Source organism: Tripterygium wilfordii, chromosome 19 (assembly GCF_013401445.1).
Source record: "Tripterygium wilfordii isolate XIE 37 chromosome 19, ASM1340144v1, whole genome shotgun sequence".
In the NCBI taxonomy this organism is placed as follows: Eukaryota; Viridiplantae; Streptophyta; class Magnoliopsida; order Celastrales; family Celastraceae; genus Tripterygium; species Tripterygium wilfordii.
In genome coordinates, this window is record NC_052250.1 from 14,524,102 (window position 1) to 14,543,170 (window position 19,069).

General features: G+C 37.4%; 1 protein-coding gene across 3 annotated transcripts; it reads right to left on the reverse strand.

The window, feature by feature from the left end:
* Positions 1-12,590: 12,590 nt before the first annotated feature.
* On the reverse strand, positions 12,591-19,069 carry LOC119985631. 3 transcript variants are annotated; one of them, XM_038829918.1, is made up of 8 exons: positions 18,970-19,069; positions 18,784-18,856; positions 14,912-15,055; positions 14,389-14,754; positions 14,162-14,304; positions 13,954-14,086; positions 13,095-13,416; positions 12,591-12,967 (listed from the first exon to the last, which is right to left on the reverse strand). In XM_038829918.1, the coding sequence occupies exons 3-8, from the start codon at positions 15,046-15,048 to the stop codon at positions 12,803-12,805; spliced, it is 1,266 nt and encodes a 421-aa protein (XP_038685846.1). In that variant the 5' UTR covers positions 15,049-15,055; positions 18,784-18,856; positions 18,970-19,069; the 3' UTR covers positions 12,591-12,802. The 3 variants fall into 3 exon arrangements, with proteins under 3 accessions (XP_038685846.1, XP_038685847.1, XP_038685848.1); XM_038829919.1 differs by having other exon boundaries at positions 18,986-19,040; XM_038829920.1 differs by having other exon boundaries at positions 18,977-19,022.

Sequence of the window (19,069 nt, forward strand, 5' to 3'; positions counted from 1 at the left end):
TTTCCTTCTAAATAGAAAGCAGCAAAGTTAACTTTTGCGGAGTTTTCAATATCGTGAAACTTGAAAAATTGTTTTGCTCGACTGAGCCATGCCACCGGGTCCTCTCCGGAAAAAGTAGGAAAATTCATTCTGGGCTTATTGATGAGAGGATTTTTTTCTTGTTTCTTTTCGGCAACCTCTTCCTCATCTGAGAATGTCTCTTCTTCAATTTCGGAGGTGGTTTCCGAACTATTACTAGAGCTATCAGATAGCACTTTCTGATATGATTTTTTTCCCCGCTACTTCTTTTCTCGCTTTTTCACGAGTAAGTCTTCAATTCGTGACATCTGTCTGCATATCTTGAATTCCTGCTTGCACCTCAGCGTGACCAGCCTCAAGTGCTTCGATCCGTTCCTTATGAGTGTTCGCCATTGAGAAGGAAGCCTCTCAATGAAAGCACCACTGATAAATCTTGCCCTAAACACATGTAGAGAACAAGAGAGTTTGAGAAGAAATCTCAGAGTTTTTTGGTTTATTAATTGATATCTCTTGCTACGTTACAAGCTGGCTTATATAGCCATAACCATGCAACCTAATATGACTAGAAATAGGAATACTAAACTAAGAAGGAATTTCCTTCAAAACCAACCTAATTAATAGGTAATACTTATTGAACTCAATTACATAAAACTTATAATGGAAAGTAATGACTAACTCCCAAATATGCGGCCACTCCATATCACGCCTGATATGTTTCCTTTGCAACAAAGTCTTCCTGCACATGCATGGCCTGCAAACCCCCCTCTACTTGACTACTTTGCATAACACGTTTCTCCTTCATCTTCAATCTTCGAGCTCGATTATAAGCATTCTTTAATAGTCTACCTTGGTCTTCATCAGTATCATAAACCTCCACTGACAATTTGAGATGGACAAACAATTTCATTTGAAATAAACTCAGCTTTATATAAAACACTTGCACCAGTCGAGTTGGACCAATCAATGGTCTCTAAAGAAAATGAACCTCCCGCTAAACACAGCTTTAATGGCATGGCAATGATAAACTGATGGGAGTCTAAAAAATATTTACTGAAGAATGTAACGGCAAAAGGAAAATATAATGATGCAAGGCCTGTAAAGGGGATCCAAGTTGGATCGGATGGGTATAAGAGGACCCAAATCCAATAAGGCTAAATATTAAAAACTTCTAGAAGATTTCCCATGGATTCTTAAATGAATTGCATCATCAACCACAACTCCACCTTCAGATCTTTGTGCTTCCTGGAGTGATTATTGTGCTAATTATATACATATAATTACACACCCTTTACATTGTATTTCATGGTTCTTTGAGTAAATTGAGGATCAATATTACCTAAGAATTGTATATTTACACATTGCAGGTGCCTAGGAGCATATCAGACGAAAAGGAGTCAAATCGGATCAAAGACTAAAGAAAGGAGAAAATAATAGCAGAGGCAAATCCCGATCGATCGGACCTGCCAAAATACCCCAAAATTCGTGGAGACAGAAACCATTTTCGATCGATCGGAAATATTCCTGATCGATCAGATTACTATTCACAACACAGTAAATTTCGTGAAAAAACTCTGAATTTAAGTGGGTCCGAACCAAAACGACCCCAACTTGTATGAGAAACGACATAGGAGTTTAGGGAAGTATAAATGGTAGTTTTTAGGGTTTTACAGGGTCATACACATTCTCACACATTCTACCACCATTGGAGAGCTTGGAGGCACCATTGGAGCTTGGAGAAGAAGATGGTCTACAAGAGGGTTTTCTCTCTCCATTTCTATCCTAGTTTCTATGGTTGATTTCCTTTGTTTAATAATGTATTTTGCTTCCATGAGTGGCTAGATTTCTTACTAGGGTCTTAATGTAACCAAACCTTGAAGATTCAATAAACTTGGTTTCCTTATTTCTTGATTTCTCTCTCTCTTTTGATTGTCTATGGGTGTGATTAATGCTTTTGAATTTGGTCATCATTCAATTGATTTGTTGCCTAGATTGAGACCGGAAGGAGATATCTAGGGTTTGCCTCAAGCCATAGATGACATAGGGTGCATGAACCATAGGAATATAGGTTTGTGACTTATGTAATCGTTAAATGATTTTCATAGTTCTTAATGGGTTTTTGATATATTAATCCGATTGTTAGGAATAACAGAGATTTATATTGAAAATATGTTTGATGTGTCTAGGAATAGAACATTGAATAGGTTGGGAAATCGATTGTCAATATTGAAAGATAAATTAGGGATTAAGGGACCAAGGGAATTGAATTGGATAGGTGATGTGAAGTTAAGTACCCTAGTGCTTTCCTTCTTTGATTACATACTTGTGTTTGATTTGTCTTTGTTCTTTTTAATTAGTTTAGTTAAAATCAAAACAAACCACGAAACCTTTCCCCAATTTGCGTAGTTGTTACTAGTTTGACATTAATTTTGATTGCCAAAATATCCTCGTTGGGAACGATAATTTACTCATCTCTTTAGTACTTATGCGATTTGTGCGCTTACAATTAAATCCATATCAAGTTTTTGGCGCCGTTACCGGGGGTTGAGGCAATTGTTTTTGTGTCAAATTAGGTATTCAATTGTGTTAATTGATTTTTATTTTTCTGCAGAAATTCTTTCTCTTGTATGAGGTTGGGAAGACGTTCTATTAATCCAGAATTAATTGCTATTGATTTGGAGATTGAAAGGACTCTTCACAATCTTAGACGGGAGCTTATTAATAATCAAATGGAAGGCATGAGAGACAATCAAAGAAGGGGGAATGTTGGTGATCTTGGTGGAGCTTTGAATGTGAATGATGGTAATGGTAATGGTGGAGGTGCTAATGGAAGAAATGGTGGTGAAGAAGTTGAAAACCCTCCTAGGCAATTTGATCCTCGCTCTCTTGAGGATTGTGTTAGGCCTACTTGGGATACAAATCCTTCAAGCATCCGCTATCCTCCTATCAATGCCAATAATTTTGAGATCAAGCCGGCTATCATCAACATTATCTCTAACTCGGTGAATTTCTATGGTCTTCCTAATGAAGAGCCCAATGTTCATCTTCGTTTTTTCTTGCATGTGTGCACTACTTTTGGGATTAACGGAGCTTCTAAGGATGCTATCTTGTTGAGGTTATTCCCATTTTCTTTGAGGGACAAGGCTAAGGGATAGTTGATGTCCTTGCCTCCCAATTCTATCACCACTTGGGATGAGATGGCGGAGCAATTCTTGACAAAATTCTTTCCTCAGGGCAAGGCGGTGCAAATTAGGGCGAATATCATGTCCTTTGCCCAAAAGGATCTTGAATCATTTTATGAGGCTTGGGAGCCCTTTAAATGAATTATTCGAAGTTGTCCAAATCATGGCCTTCCGGAATGGGTGGTGTACCAAGCTTTCTATAATAGGTTGACAATGCATACTAAGGAGACTATGGATGCGGCTGCGGGAGGTTCTTTTATGACCAAAAATCAAGAGGAGGCTCGGGAATTACTTGATAAAGTGGCCAAGACCACTAACTCTTGGTCCTTGGTGAGGGGGAATCCAAAGCAAGGGGGAAGTTGTAGAGATGATGAAGTTATATCTACCTTGGCTATTATGGCAAAGAAGATTGATGCATTGACACTAAATCAAGCTCAAGGAGTGCATGCTATGCAAACCACACCTTCCTACATGTCTTGCAATTATTGTAGTGGAAGTCATCCTAATGGGGAATGTATTAGTGCTTCTTCTTCTAACGCTAGTGAGCAAGTGAATGCCATTGGTAGAGGTAATTTCAATCAACCCCGAAATGATCCTTATTCCAACTTCTACAATCCGGGATTTAGGAATCACCCCAACTTCTCTTGGAGCAATACTCAAAATGTGCAAAATCCTCAACATCTAATGCAGCCCCAAAAGAAGAAGAGGGATATTGATGAAATGTTCTCAAAGCTAGCCGGAGGATTAGATACACTTACAACTCATACCTCCCAATTTATGACAAGGACGGAGCAATACATGAGCAAAACCGATGCCACTCTACAAGCTCAAGCAAATTTGATGCAAAACTATGGAGCTTCCGTCCGGAATCTTGAGGTACAAATGGGGTAAATAGTTAACACTTTGTCATATAGAGAACGAGGTACATTGCCAAGCCAATTGGAGGTGAATCCAAAAGGGAAGGATAAGGAGCAATGCATGGCAATCACTCTCCGAACTGGTAAGGTGGTTAAAAATGCTTCTGATCTAGATGTCGAAAAGACGAAAATTTTACAGGAGGAGGAGAAGTGCAGAAAAGAGGCTGAAAATTGTCCAGGGAACATTTTCGATAGATCGGACCCCATCCCGATCGATCGGCTAGTTGTAGAACAGGGAGAAAGATGTAGAAATGAGAAAGATATGCAGACTCAGTATGCTGTGGAGTTGGATTGGCCCAATAGTTCACTTCCTGCACCTCCAATCAAGGTTTATGTGCCTCCAATTCTATTTCCTCAAAGATTGAAGAGCACTAAGAAGAATGATGATCAATTCTCTAAATTTTTGGAGGTATTCAAGAAGCTTCAAGTGAACATCCCATTTGCCGAAGCTTTAGAGCAAATTCCTTGCTATGTCAAATTCATGAAGGAGATCTTATCCAAAAAGAGGAGATTGAAGGAGCATGAAAAGATACAACTAACCGAAGAGTGTAGTGCCATTGTGCAAAGGAAACTCCCAATTAAACAAGAAGATACGGGAAGTTTCACAATCCCGTGCACTATAGGTAACACCTTGATTGAGAGATCCTTGCGTGATCTTGGAGCTAGTATCAATTTGATGTCATTCTCGGTTGCGAAGCAAATTGGGGTGAAAGAGATTAGTCCAACCACGGTGTCATTGCAAATGGCGGATAGATCAATCAAATACCCGCTTGGCATAGTGGAGGATGTCTTAGTGAAGGTGGGTGATCTTATCCCAGTGGATTTTCTTATCTTAGATATGGAGGCCAACCCCACTACTCCCATAATCTTGGGAAGGCCATTCTTGAGCACTGGGAGAGCCTTGCTTGATGTTGAAAAAGGGAAGCTTACTTTGAGAGGTTCGGGAGGTGACCAAATCACTTTTAAAGTGTTTGGAACTAGGAGACAAGAAGAGATTTCTCAACAATGTCTCCAAGTGGAGCGTATTGACATGGTCATCCCCGACACTCTTGAAAAGGAAGCTTCATACATTCCGGTAGAAGTTTTCCTATGCCAAGATTCAAAAATTGAATATGAAGTTCCCAAGGCAGCCTCCCAAGCTGAAATTGAAGTTCAAAAGTCTCAAATTGAAGATCCCATAGAGAAGAAAAAGAAGAGCAAGAAAAAGAAGAAGAGGAAGACCAATAAAATGAAGAAAAATGTCTTTCCTAAGGAAACGGTGGTGATGAAGGCTTGTGCTCCTTGCATGGCACCTAAGCAATCCAACGTTAATCCTAAGAATCCATTAAGGGGAGTCTACACCACAACCCTCAAGGATCCCGGTTGAATTCACAAAGGGAAGTCGGGCTTAAGACTTTAAACCAAGCGCTTGTGGGAGGCAACCTAGGTTTTATTGTTCTGTCTCTATCTTTTTATTTCTATTTTCACCTATTCCATGCATTGAGGACATTGCATATTTTAATTGTGGGGGTGGGAATATAGGTTTTTCTAGTTTTTACTTGAAAGAAAAAATTTTGACTTCAAATGTGTTATGCCATGTCATTCTTGAGTGTATTTGGATGAATTTTGTGATCTTTGAAGCATTGATGGATCTTGCTAAGGACATTCTTTCCAATTGAATTTTCCTATCTTGAAAATTGTTCTGTCTATTGTGCTTTTGTGAATATGGTACACTTGATTGTGGGATATGAAATATGACTTGACTTTGGCATTTGTGGTTGTTTGAGATCAATTTGATTCTAAGTAGCACTACTTTGAGCAATGAAAAAGAAAAAAAAAATATAGAAAAGAGAGAAAAAATTGCGTTTATGAATAAATGGTTTCTTTCATAAGTTTTCTGCTGAGTAACCGGACCTCTTGCCTAGCAAGCAATGAGTTTCGCGTAAAAAGGTAGGGAATGAATGTTAGAGTACCTTGATGAGTAGTTTAACCTCGTAGCCTTTTTGACTCGGGTAATTAGATCCGTTGGGGTGTCTTAACACCTAGTTCCCTAAGCCAACTGGATTGGGAGTCATTGATCGAAAGCTCGTTACATGGGTCATTTAGAAAGCTTAAAGAGTTTGAGCATTGCACAAGTCACCTTTGAGAAGAAAAAGAAAGAAAAACAATGTGAATAAGAATGAAGTTTGAATAAATGCTCATTGTATTTGCTCTTTGATTCCTATTGTTCTTGGAAGACTACATGGTCATTGTTTATGTCACTTTGAAGTCAAATATCAAGTGAAATCCATTATGTGCATTAGTTCTTGAATTTATAAGCAAAGTGGATGAGATAGGATTCTTGGGGGTGGGAAAACCAATTATGGTGGTGGAAAAACCAATTAAGGGTGGGAATCTAATGTCAAATCGCACGTAAATCAAATGAATTAAATATCAAATCAAGACATAAAAAATATTAAAAAATTAAACCAATTATTTGGGGTGAGATTACTAGAAAGGGGGGGGTGAGGATACCACTACTCTTAACATAAACACAATTGACACGAAACGTTGGGAAAGAGGAGACAACAAGGGATGGGGGCTGAAATGACTTTGCATGCGATTTGACATTTGATTCTCATTTCAAAAATTAGTTTCCTCACCCCATCAATTAATTAAAGTAAATTTATTACATCACATCAATGTAGATTTAGCGGTACATTTAATGTATGATGCAAATTGTTCTCTGTACGAAGTAATCCCCTCGTTTGCACAATCATACCTATATCTAAATCATTGAATCATAATAGGAGGCATCGGGTAACCATCTGTCAATGTCAATTGAACGAAGTGATTACCATTCATAAATCCTATTGTGTTAGTAATACGTTCATGTTGAAGTGGAGGTATAGAACGTAAAAGCAAAAATGTCAAGCACTGTTTATAACTAAGAACGTGTAAAACCACATTGTACTTAGAAGCAATCAAGTGACTCACATCTGGAATTGACATCCAGTTCTCAAACGGTGCTGGTCTATCTATTTCAAAAAATGTCAGTGAGTTGTGGATAGACGATACACGCTCATAACCACCAAATAGGACAACATATTCACCCCAAAATGTTCCCAGCTCGCCAATCAAGTATTATCGAACGTTGGCCCATACATTATTACCAAACCCTAATGACCCAGCAATAGCCCTAAATCCACAATTTCCTTATGCTTTTACATCTGTCACGGAACTAGATGTCAACATGAACGTATTACTATCACAATAGGATTTGTGAATTGTAATCACTTTGTTCAATTAGCATTGACAGATGGTTACCCAATACCTCTTATTATGATTTAGATATATGTATGATTCCGCAAATGAATTGGTCACTTCATATAGAGAACAACTTGCAACATGCATTAACGTACCCACCACTATGTGTTGATGTGATGTAATACGTTTAGTTTAATTAATTGATGGGGTGGGAAAAACTAATTTTTGGAATGAGAATCAAATGTCAAATCACATGCAAATCGAAAGAACCAAATATCGAATCATATTACAAATAATATTAAAAAATAAAATTCAATCAGTTGGGGGTTAGGATTACCAATTTGAGGGGTGAGATTACCATTTCTCTTGATGAAATTATATGAAATGTTTTAATTTTTCACCGTCCATTGCATTTAATGGATAATATTTAATATAATTAAATAATCATTTATCCCAAAAAGTCACTCATTCCATTGAGAGAAGTAGAGAACCCTTAGAGTTTGTTTAGAGTATGTTTGATTGCTGTTTTGAAAACAAAAATGACTGTGAAAATTTGTTTGACACATATTTTTACTAACTTGTTTTGAAAATATTGGAAATTACTTTTTTGTTTTCAAAAAGTAAAAAATCAAAACAACAAAATCAAGTTTTGTAAAATTTTGGGTCAATATCTCAAAGATCGATGGTAATTTTGTAAACAAAATGATGTTCCTCATCTCTACTGTCTCCCTGTGCACCATCACCTTCGCACACCACATCTTCATTCGGTCATCGATCTAGGGCACCACACCATCGAAATGAAGCTCTAGACTTCCAACATTCATTTTTGACCAAGCTTAACCGTTAAAAGTGATCATGCTCGCCAAAAATTCATTCGCAAGGCCAAGACTACCGTAGCTTCATACGTCCGATCCGAATGTTATATGAGTCATCAATGGTCGCCACTACACCATAAAGATTGCTCGGTCAGAGCACTACACATCCCATGTCTTGATTGGCCAGAATCACCATCGGAGGTCGGAGATCTGACATTGGCTTGAGCCGGGTCAAAATGACCCAGATTTTTGTATTTTGATTTTGTGGTTTCAACAAGAATGAGACCGAATCTTTCTTAGCAACAATGGGCCTTGGTCACAACGACGGCGACGGCGACGGCGACAACTGTCACCAACTTTGACGACGCCGACGGTGAACCTCTGATTCTCTGGTCCTCTCCGTTTTGTTTTGCTTCTTCTGATATGGCAAACCTCTGATTCGAGGTTGCGATTGCCGATGATCCACTCTCCAAGCGACGACCACTCCTCATGGACCACGACGCACCTTCCACCAGCAAGCAGATCGAGGACGACCCACTCTCAGGTCCTCTGATTCGACCAATAAACTTATTAAAATTGATTGTTCGTGGATCGGCGAAAAGCAAGCAGATCGACGACAAATAGACTTGTTGGAATTGTTTTTTTGGTGATCGACGAAGTGCAAGCATATCAACACGACAAGTTATTTTTTGTGAAAGTTCTTTAAAATTTTGCTAACTCCGTTTCACATCATATTACAAAAGGGGAGAGGTAGAGAGGTAGCCTGGTTCCCCTAGTTGGGTTGTCTAAGTCTGTTTCTTCATCTCTAGTTGGGTAGGTCTTTTTGCGTCCTGGTATGTCTTGATCTTGGCTGTGCTTTGATAAGGCTTAGCCTTTCCCTTGTTTATCTGCTTTTCCCTCAGCTTTAAAGCCTGTATTAATAAGATCTGATTTATCAAAAAGAAAAGAAAAAGAGGGGAGCAGAGTTGAAGAAGGAAGGAGAAAAAGAGAGCTGATTTCTAATTTGATGATGTGATTAGATATCATCCATTAGATGCAATGGATGGTGAAGATTTAAAACATTTCACATAATTCCGCAAAAGACCGCGAAGCGATGGGATTACCAAATACATGTGTTCGGGATGAAATTTCGAATTTTCTAGGTTTAATCGCGTATCACTGTGCTTCTCACAAAAAAATCACGTATCATCGTACCCATGGGCCCCGGTACGAACCCAGTGATATGGACTGATAAAAGCTCAAATCCAAATGCAATTATTGGGCCCAAACACATCAATTAACAGAAGAAGCCCAAATCAATAATTTCCAACCATAAGACGAAAGTGTATGGTTACCATTAGTAAATACTGAATACTGTTATCATACCGATCCCTTCGGTAACTCAAAAAATGTTATCGTTATCGAAAGAGTCGTTCGATAATAGTAAGTCAGTAATTGCTAAATTTATCAATAAAAGTGCTCAATTAAAAATCATCAAATTAAGATTTTAAAAGTAATCAACAGATAACCCAAAAAATAAATAAATAAATATTTTACTGAAATCCTGCATCCATTAGTCAAATCAATTAAGCTGACAAATAACACAACTACTAAAAATTGAAATAATTTTGATTTTCATAATTTAGGTGATATGAAGAGAAGTGTGTGGACATGTAATGCTTCCGATATCAATATTTATAAATTTTCCAAAATTGGGCAAGAAATCCTTCTCCTTGACAAACCCATAAACACTGCCAACAAAGCCTCACTCATCTGCATTCAAGCGCGCGTCCAAAACCTCCCAATCCCTCTCTGTTCCACCTTAGAGCCCCAGCTTGCCAAGTCGAATCTTATTTGACGAGGTTCCATCAACTCAACTGGATCATCTCCTCTCATGATGAGAAGACGAGATGAGAGTCGAGTTGGAGAGGCGAAGAGGAGGTGAGATTCGTGATTCGAGTTTCTGAGATGAGACTCGATGGGAGAGGTGGAGGTCGAGCTTTCAGCGTCGTGAGAGAGTTATTGGTCTGAATACATTAATGATAATCCTAAAAATAATCAATGGTCTAAATTAAATTAGATAAATACACGAATCCTGATTAAATAAAATTAAATCTAAAAACAATATTAATATATATGTTAATAATCGGTAAATTTATCGATTTTGAACTTTATTCATCATTATCGATACCGAATTCAATGGTAAATTTATCATACCGAAGTATTGGTAACAGTATATCAGTATTATGTCATTCTCAATAACCAATGTCTTAGTAACGATATACCAATTGATAATTCATTGCTACCATAACAACCCTAAGCAAAAGCATCATCTTGTGGATCAATGGGTACAAAAAAGGGTGTGTCGGTGATTAATTGCTCTTTGTTCAGATTTGGTAGTCTGGCTTGTGTTTTTCCTTCTGTTTTGTTTTGAAAGATATCAATTCCTTGCCAGGTAGTAAAGGAGTTTGAACTTTGAAGAGTGCAGTTTCATCAAACATTATAGGGAATTACAGATTACAGGATCACATATATGCAAAGACGAGCAACGGCTATAGGCTGAGATGACATGCATAATTCTGACACAACAGTGTCCTAGTCTCTGAGACACTAGCCGCTGAAGCTATTCAAACATATAACTCAAACCAACTCAAATATAAATATAGGCTAAACCATATTTTATATCCTTGAAGTTTCACCGCATTATCGTTTATCTCCTTAAAATTTAAATTTTATCTAGTCTGTCCTTAATATTTGAAAAACCTATTTATTCTTATCCAGACTTCAAGATTCCGATGGGATACTGCTGGTTTTTGCTTACATGGTAACCGGAGTGGGTATATGACTTATACACGTCATTTTCAGCTTTATAATATGTGTCACGCCAGAAATTAAAAGCTTTAAAATATCAAAAACCCTTACTAATTTAGAAATAAAAAATCACAATTTTTCTCATCTTTCTCCAGAACGCGGAGTAGCTAGCTTCATCTCCGCCAGATCGGAACCACAAATTCGCCCCCAATTTCACCAAGATGAACCACTTGATTTTCCCATCGATTTCGACTCTCACGAAAGACTTATTTAAAGACTTATTTAAAGGAGGTGCATGGTCCACTCTTTTTATAAGAGTGGACCTTAGTAATTTCCCTAGAGCAGAAGTCAGAAAAGCTAAGGTTATAAATTAGGGCTTTATTTTGGGTAAATTTTTTGTTTATTTTTTAAAAGAAAAATGACATGTAAAATGTTATAATTATAATAATGAGATGTAATTGTCAGATTTCCAGTTGCCAGCTAATCAAATTCCGACCGGAAAATTGATTTCAAGACAGAAAAGACTAGCTTTTTGAAACTTCAAAGATATTTGGGGTAAATTTTAAACTTTAAGGACAGAAACGAGAAACACGTGTAACATCGAAGGCATAAAATATGGTTTTGCCTATAAATATCTAACCTATGGACTGAACTTACTTTGAAGAACAGCTGGGCTTTCATTTGGGCTTCACATGTTCTTCACGAATATTGATGGAGATCTCCTTAGTTAGAATTGATGAATTTATTCTAATGCCCATTCACGCAGAAAGTTTTTACTGTTTAATTAGTTGAAAGTACCCAGTAACACAACATATAATATTGGGCCTGGTTTACTGAAACCTTCATCATATTCTCTTCTTTCAAGCAATGAATACACGGTCCAAGATACTACACTCGTCATCTGGTTCTACCATTTTTTGCTCTTCTGAAAAGAAAGAGGTTACCCCCATGAGCAATATTTTTCACGCCTTGCCTCTTTTTTGACTCGAGGCTCTACAGATGCCTAATGACATATTGGACAAATGCCCAATACACCGAAACACTAGTAGATTAACATACAGAATTGACACTAAATGTCGAGAATGAGTATAAGAAACCAAAAACATAATTGAAGCAACAGAGTTCGAGATATCTAAGATAGCGAAATACTGCTAGGTTTCTCTCCCCTCAACCCCAGAAACACAAATTATGTCCACCATCAATATTCCAGAAAAACAAATGACCTTGTGTCAGATTATTCATTTACCGTGCACAGAGGCACCCCGCTAGAGTTGAGGTAATTATTTATCATTAGGACCTGCTCTCCAATTGTTCCCCGAATCACTTGGATTAATTTCTAAAGTCCTATTCAATTGCCAATCACCTAAGACTCTTAAGAGCATACTCAGGGAATCACACTTGGTCCACGCGGCCTATCCCATACCAGGCTCAAATTCTACAAATTGAATAACCATTGCCTCACTTAGCTACAAGGAAATAAAAAAAACAAGCACCCAATTATAGTCCACAGCATGACTAGTGAGACCAAGAAAAAGATTATAAAACAACGTATATGAACACAAATAACTAGTCTTACAAAAGAACACAAGTAACTAGCAAGTGCGTGTGAACAGCTCATCTACTAAGCAACCTCAAGATAAAGAAAGTGAAGACAACATACACATTCCCATTATTCATGTGTATATATTATATATAACTGGCAAAAAAGATCGCAGTGAACAGAGAGGACAAATGTTTTAACATTAAATTTGGGACTACATGCTCAAACAAGAAGCTGTGAGTCCGTACTCAACTCCCAGTGCATTAAGGAAAGGAATCTACCAACCAAAAGAAGGATGATACTCCAAGACAAATTCAATCAAAATAAGCCCAATACTAACTTTGGTTCAAATGACATATTCAAAGGCCACTCCATTGCAAATGCTCGTTCAGCTAATGCACCAATGAGGTACGGAAAGATGTAATGGATGTAATCCACAACTTGCTCAGCATCTTGAAGAAGTTTGGGTTTGACCCCCATATCCTGTGACAGAAAATCACTTTTAAGCAAATGAACGAACAATATAAAGTAAAAGAAAGGGAATTATGTGCTTAAAGGTGATAAAATTGACAACACCAGGATCCAGGTGGGACTAAGAAAAAGCAATCACCTCCAACTGTTGTTTCAAACATTCAAAATTAAAGTACAAGTCCCTGATGGTTTCAATACATTTCTTCATACTGGCGTCTGGCGCCCCTCTTGTATCATCAAAGCTGCTTGGTTTAGTAAAACGTCTATTCAGCTCGAGAAATAATGGAATATCAGGATGACTCCTCAATTTAGACTCCCAATCCTCCTCAAAAGCATCTTTAGTCTCATCCCCATAGATCACAATATTTCCCGACCGAGAGAGTTCAAGTATGCGATCAATGAAATTCATACGCTGATACTTTTTCCAAAAGAAAACGTTGTCATACACATCCAATGGATGACTGCAAAAGAAAAGATAAACATCGGTGTTAATCCAACCTGAATATTTAGGAAAAGAAAAGAAGCCCAGACAACTTTCGAATACTGATACACAACCACTTAAAAAGAAAAAACAAGAAGCAAAAACATATAAAAGATAAACTGTTTTCAGTTCCAAATGAGAATAATGAATATTCGATCACCTAATAATTGAGTTCCATATGACCATTGCAGTTCACCATCCAATGATATCATCGACAACATTAATTATTCACCATTGCAGTACACCATACAATGACATTTAATATAATTGCAGAAAAAAGTTCTAAATAATATTTTTTTCAACATACATAAAAGCCTTTACGTCAATAAAATTTGGCAAGCAACGAAAACCAACCTTTAATCAGACTCACTTCGACAAAAATTATTTGTCAATCAAACAAAAAAAAATTAAACTCTCATTGTAATAAATTAAATCTCCCTCCACATATTATCCATGGGATAACAAATCTCCTGATCAATGCATGAATGTAATAACATAAATTAGAGAAACTACTTACTCCAGAGAGAAATTCTTCAAAAAAAGATCAAACTCAGCTTTTGAACCATCATCAACATTGCATTTGCTATTGATCTCCTCAAAAAGTTTCCTCAATTTTTCACGCACTTCAACTTTGTCATCCATTATATGCTCTGCAACCATATTGTTAAAACATGTTAACAATCAATAAGAACATCAAAACCACAAAAGGCATTAGAAATATAGACCTTGCAGGTCAAATCTCAAAAACTTGGCATAAGTAGCACGATTCCACACGATGCCATCATGCTTCACTATGTAAATATTCTCCAGAGATATGCGACAACGCAATTGTGTACCACTCAAGCGCCAAACAGATGCAATTATCTCCCTGTATCAAGTAAAAACAAATAAGAATTACAAAGATGTATAAGGAAGCAATACAATTAATCTGAGGTAAGGCATTATTACTAACCTTAAGATGCTTTTATAGGAGTTAGATGGGAAAAAGACGTGTCCGTCATCGTAAAGTGTAAATGATTTATAGAGTTTTTCCCTGGATGGTTTGAAAAGAACACCTTCCGTTATGAAGGAAATATACCATGAAGAATCTGCTTCCACTTGAAATGGAGGTGGCACGTATGGTCCAAAGTGACCAAGCATTGTCAATAATATGTCACGGACCATCCATGCTTTGTCTTCATCATCAAACTTTGAAATACGGCACCCTCGAACTTCTACACCTGCTGGTAGATCACCTAGCTCATGCCTTAAATGAGCAAGAATCTTATCCTTGACCCGATGGAGATCTTCAATGTCAAAATGTACCTCCATTTGACACCTGTACTCCAAGATTGACAAACCCAAAAACAATTAGTATTTAAGAAAATCCCATGCACAACATGCCAGTAGGGCAGTAACTTTCAAAACATAAAGCTGTAGTTGAAGATTGAGAAAAAGAAAAACTGACGGTAAAAGAAACAATACAGCACCATCACCATTGAAATTGTAAAGTTACTGGTAGATCACATTGCTCATGCCTTACATGAGCAACGACCTTATCCTCGACCTGATAGTGATCTTTTTTTCTTTTTTTTACCAGATTAAGATCTTCAGAATCAAAATGATCCTCCATTTGATACCTGTACTCCAAGATTGATAAAACCAAAACCGATTAGTGTTTGAGTAAATTGCAAGCTCAACATGCCAGTAGGGCAGTAGCCTCCAAACCACAAAGCTGTAGTTGAAGATTAAGAAAAAGAAAAACTGATGGTAACAGAAACAGTTCCTAGATGCACAAAACCGTTCCCTTTAGGACTACTCTTTCAAGAAAGCTTTTATGCTTAAGACAATGGCAATTAACAGACGCAATAATCCCAACCAACAAATAATGATGAAATCAAAATTGAAGAGCACATAATGTTGATAAAAACAACTTAAAAGAGAGAAACCGTCAAAGCACTCAAAACCCTAAAACTAAATTGATGGCATGAAAAATTAGCCTATCACTAACTCTCAATATCCATTAAAACCAGGAAGTATTGAGCCCAACCAGTGTTGTCAATGCGCAAAACGCACTTCAAGCGCAAAGGCATCACATTGCTTCAAAGCACGAAGCGCATTTTAAGCGCACGCTTTAAGTATTTGAAGCGCAATATTCATAAAATATTTAATAAATTTAATAATAATAACAATTTATATGTATTTCATCACAAAAACAAATATCAAGTTCATATATAATAATGAACAGCACTACCGTGAATATAAAATAATGTTCTTGATCACTGTTAGACAACACTAGTGTGATATAAAATAACAATTCATGAGTCACTACAGCACTGCGAATCTGTGATATAAAAAAATGTAACAAATATATTTATATTTGATAAGAAATTGAATATATACACACTGACTGAATCTGTGATATGTAAAAATATAGAACAAAAAAGAAAAAAGGAAAAAAAGCTTCACGAACAGACAAACAGGAAGCACAACACGAGCACAGGCCACGAGGCACAGAGTCTTCTTGCAGTCGCAATCGACTGAAGCTTGAGTCGCACAGAGTCGACTTGCAATCGATCCACAAAGTCGCACACTCTCCAGTGGAGTCGGAAGAGAGAGAAGGGATTGAAGATGAATCGTGTCATACAAAGTCGTAAGAGGTAGTTCAAGAAACCACGGCGGGAATGACTTGGGGCTAGGGCTACAAAGGTGGGTTCGAGATTTCCTAACAATCTAGCCTATATCATGCCCAAAAAGTCCTTTTAAACCAAAGTGAGAGAGGCGGATGCTTCTTTGCACCTTGCGCTTTGACAGAAGCGCGCGCTTCTCCTCGCTTATGTAATTTAGGCGAAGCGAGTCGAGCGAGGAGCAAGACGTGCGCTCCGCCTCGCTTCTAGCTTTAAGTGTGCAGTGCGCACGCTTTTGACAACATTGAGCCCAACATGCATGTGAAACCACCAAAAACCTGAAATTGATGGAATTCAATGACTACCAATCCAAAATAATCAACACAAAATTGAAGACAACTAGGCGCAACGCAAGCAACAACCAGTCCAAAACCAACCAAGAACCAGGAACATTTCCTGAGTTTTGAAGAAGTTCAAGGCTATGAGGAAAACTTAGTACAGGGTCAAGAAATGGAATCAAAAGCCCAATAACATGTTGGTTGGAAAGATTTTTCCTATTTACCCCTGCTTAGGAGTTGGAGAGAGGGAAATAGGGGTTAATGGCTAGGGTTAAATGAAAGTGAACTCCAAACCAACAACCTTCCAAACAAAATTTCAAGCCCCTAAAGAAGAATCTTAAATAACGATGGATTGCAAACCTATGACTCATAAAAAGAATTTTTCAAAATGTCCATTTAAAGAAAAAATTTAAATCCCAACTTTAATCATGCCTTAAATGGCAACCATCTCAGTGCAACCTAAAATAGAACTTGTGTCGATCAGAATAGCACAAATAAATTTACTCATCATCAAGAAACTTTCGACAACTTAACTAAACCTGTCAAGTGTCAACTCCTTCCCACTGCAATATTTTCACAAGTCAATACTTTTAACATATAATAATATCGTTTGCATGGAGCCAGCACCATTATATTCCTCCTTTACCATTAGAGAGAGAAAAAAAAGGGCTTGGGTCATAAATATAGAGGAATATCTTTTGGAATTCAAGTGCAAGAGAAAGATTCATAAACGAAGCTATCTCAAGGAGTTCAAAATCTTCCCAATTAATTCATTTGCAATAAATCCACAAAGCAATATAGAATTTCTAAGCACAAGCAATAACATATATATCCCTTCATTTTTGCACATGAATACAATGGCAGGACTAAACTTGCTTATCACTTAAGATAGCCTTTACTCTTCTACCATCTCTTTGTTTCTCTTTTCATATTTGTAGTTATTCTCCTGAATACAAGGTGCCCACCCATGCTCCAAGGAAAGTAATATCAGAAATGATTCAAAACTTCTCCTCAATGATATTGCCTATGTTACTATAAAGAAACAGATATCTTCATTAATTAGTCATTAAAAAGTCTCTGCTTCGAATTTGAGAGAAAAAATAACATGACATTAGTATCATAAACCTCCCTTGAAAATTTGAGATGCAAAATCAATTGCAATTAAAATATAATCAGCTCTAAAGCTATGCATAGAATACTTGCACCAGCCGAGTCTAACCAATCAATTGCATCTAAAGAGAAGGAGCCGCCCGCTAAACACATCCTTAATGCCATGGCAATGACAAATAATAAACTCATGGAAGCATAAAAAATATTTACTGAAGATTACAACGGTAAAAGGAAAATATAATATGATAAAAGCTAGAAACAGGGTCTAACTTGGATCGGATTGGTATAACCGTATAAGAGGACCCAAATACAATAAGGTAGACTATTGGATTCTGGATCTGTAGCATTTTCTGGAGACTACAAAATTATTTTTCTGTGGAAAAATCAACAACCAGAGGTCCTAAACATATTGAACAGTTTTAGCTCAGTCTTGCAAGAATATACATACTAATCGAAAAAAGCAAATAGAGATACTTCTTGGAACATCACCTTTACTCGTGAGGCCCAAGATTGGGAAGTGGAAATGTTTACTAGGTTCTGGCAGTTGGTTTATGGTGCAAAAACCTATCCCACTAAAGAAGACAAAATCTGCTGGAAGTTGGAAAACAGTGAGTTGTTCACGGTGAGCTCCTTTTATAAAGAGCTTCTAAAGGACCACATGCACCTTGGTAACAATCGTTTCCCATGGCTCTGGTTATGGAAGTCTAAGGCTCCTCCTAGAGTTATCTTCTTTAGCTGGGAGGTTGTTTGGCAGAGAATCTTAACTCAAGACAAGCTGCAAAGGAGGGGCTTCTCTCTTGTGAATAGATGCTATTTGTGTAAAGCAGATTCGGAGTCTATTAATCACCTGTTCCTGCGATGCCACTGGTCCAGAAAGGTCTGGGAAAATGTTTGGAAGATGTTGGGGCTATGGTGGGTCTCTCACAATACTGTAGAAAAAGAGCTACTTGCGTGGGCTTCTATTGGAAAAGACAAGCACCAAAAGAATTTCTTTCAACTCATTCCTATGTCAGTTATGTGGCTGATTTGGAAAGAAAGGAACAACAGAATCTTCGAAAATAAGGAATCCTCCCTAGACTTGTTTATTGTAAATTGGTTTGCTTGTCTAAAATTCTGGAGTCTGTCTTTCCCTAGAAATGTTTTTGATCTTATTAACTACTCGTCCTTGTTGTAGTTGTGGGTTGCACCCCTTTGGTGTTTGAATAAATTTTTCTATTCAAAAAAAAAAAAAAAAAAGCAATAACAATCAACAGCTCATGGAAGACAGGACGACGATAATTATTGAAGACTCACAGAGTTTCAAATAGCCCGGTTTCAACTGAAGAGAAGTGATTCGCAACGCAAGTTTTCGTACGAGCTGAAACACCTGACAAAACAGAAAGCAAAGTGAGTGCACACAGATAGAACAACAGAATTGACACGAAACGTTGGGAAAGAGCAGAAGAGACAATAAACAGATCTGAAAAGTTATGGGATTACGAAATACTTCACGCACGCCGCTAGGGTTTTCGTCCTCTCAATTTGCGTTCGGGCTGGAATTCCAAACTTTCTCGGTTCAAGCGTGTATATAGAGGCACCT

Coding starts and splice junctions, on each gene's coding strand:
- LOC119985631 (XM_038829918.1), bottom strand. CDS start 15,048: ATGGAGGATCATTTTGATTCTGAAGATCTTAATCTGGTAAAAAAAAGA. Junction 14,087..14,161: donor TTTGAGATTTGACCTGCAAG/GTCTATATTTCT, acceptor ATATGGTTGCAG/AGCATATAATGGATGACAAA. Junction 13,417..13,953: donor TTGAAGAATTTCTCTCTGGA/GTAAGTAGTTTC, acceptor TTTCTTTTGCAG/TCATCCATTGGATGTGTATG.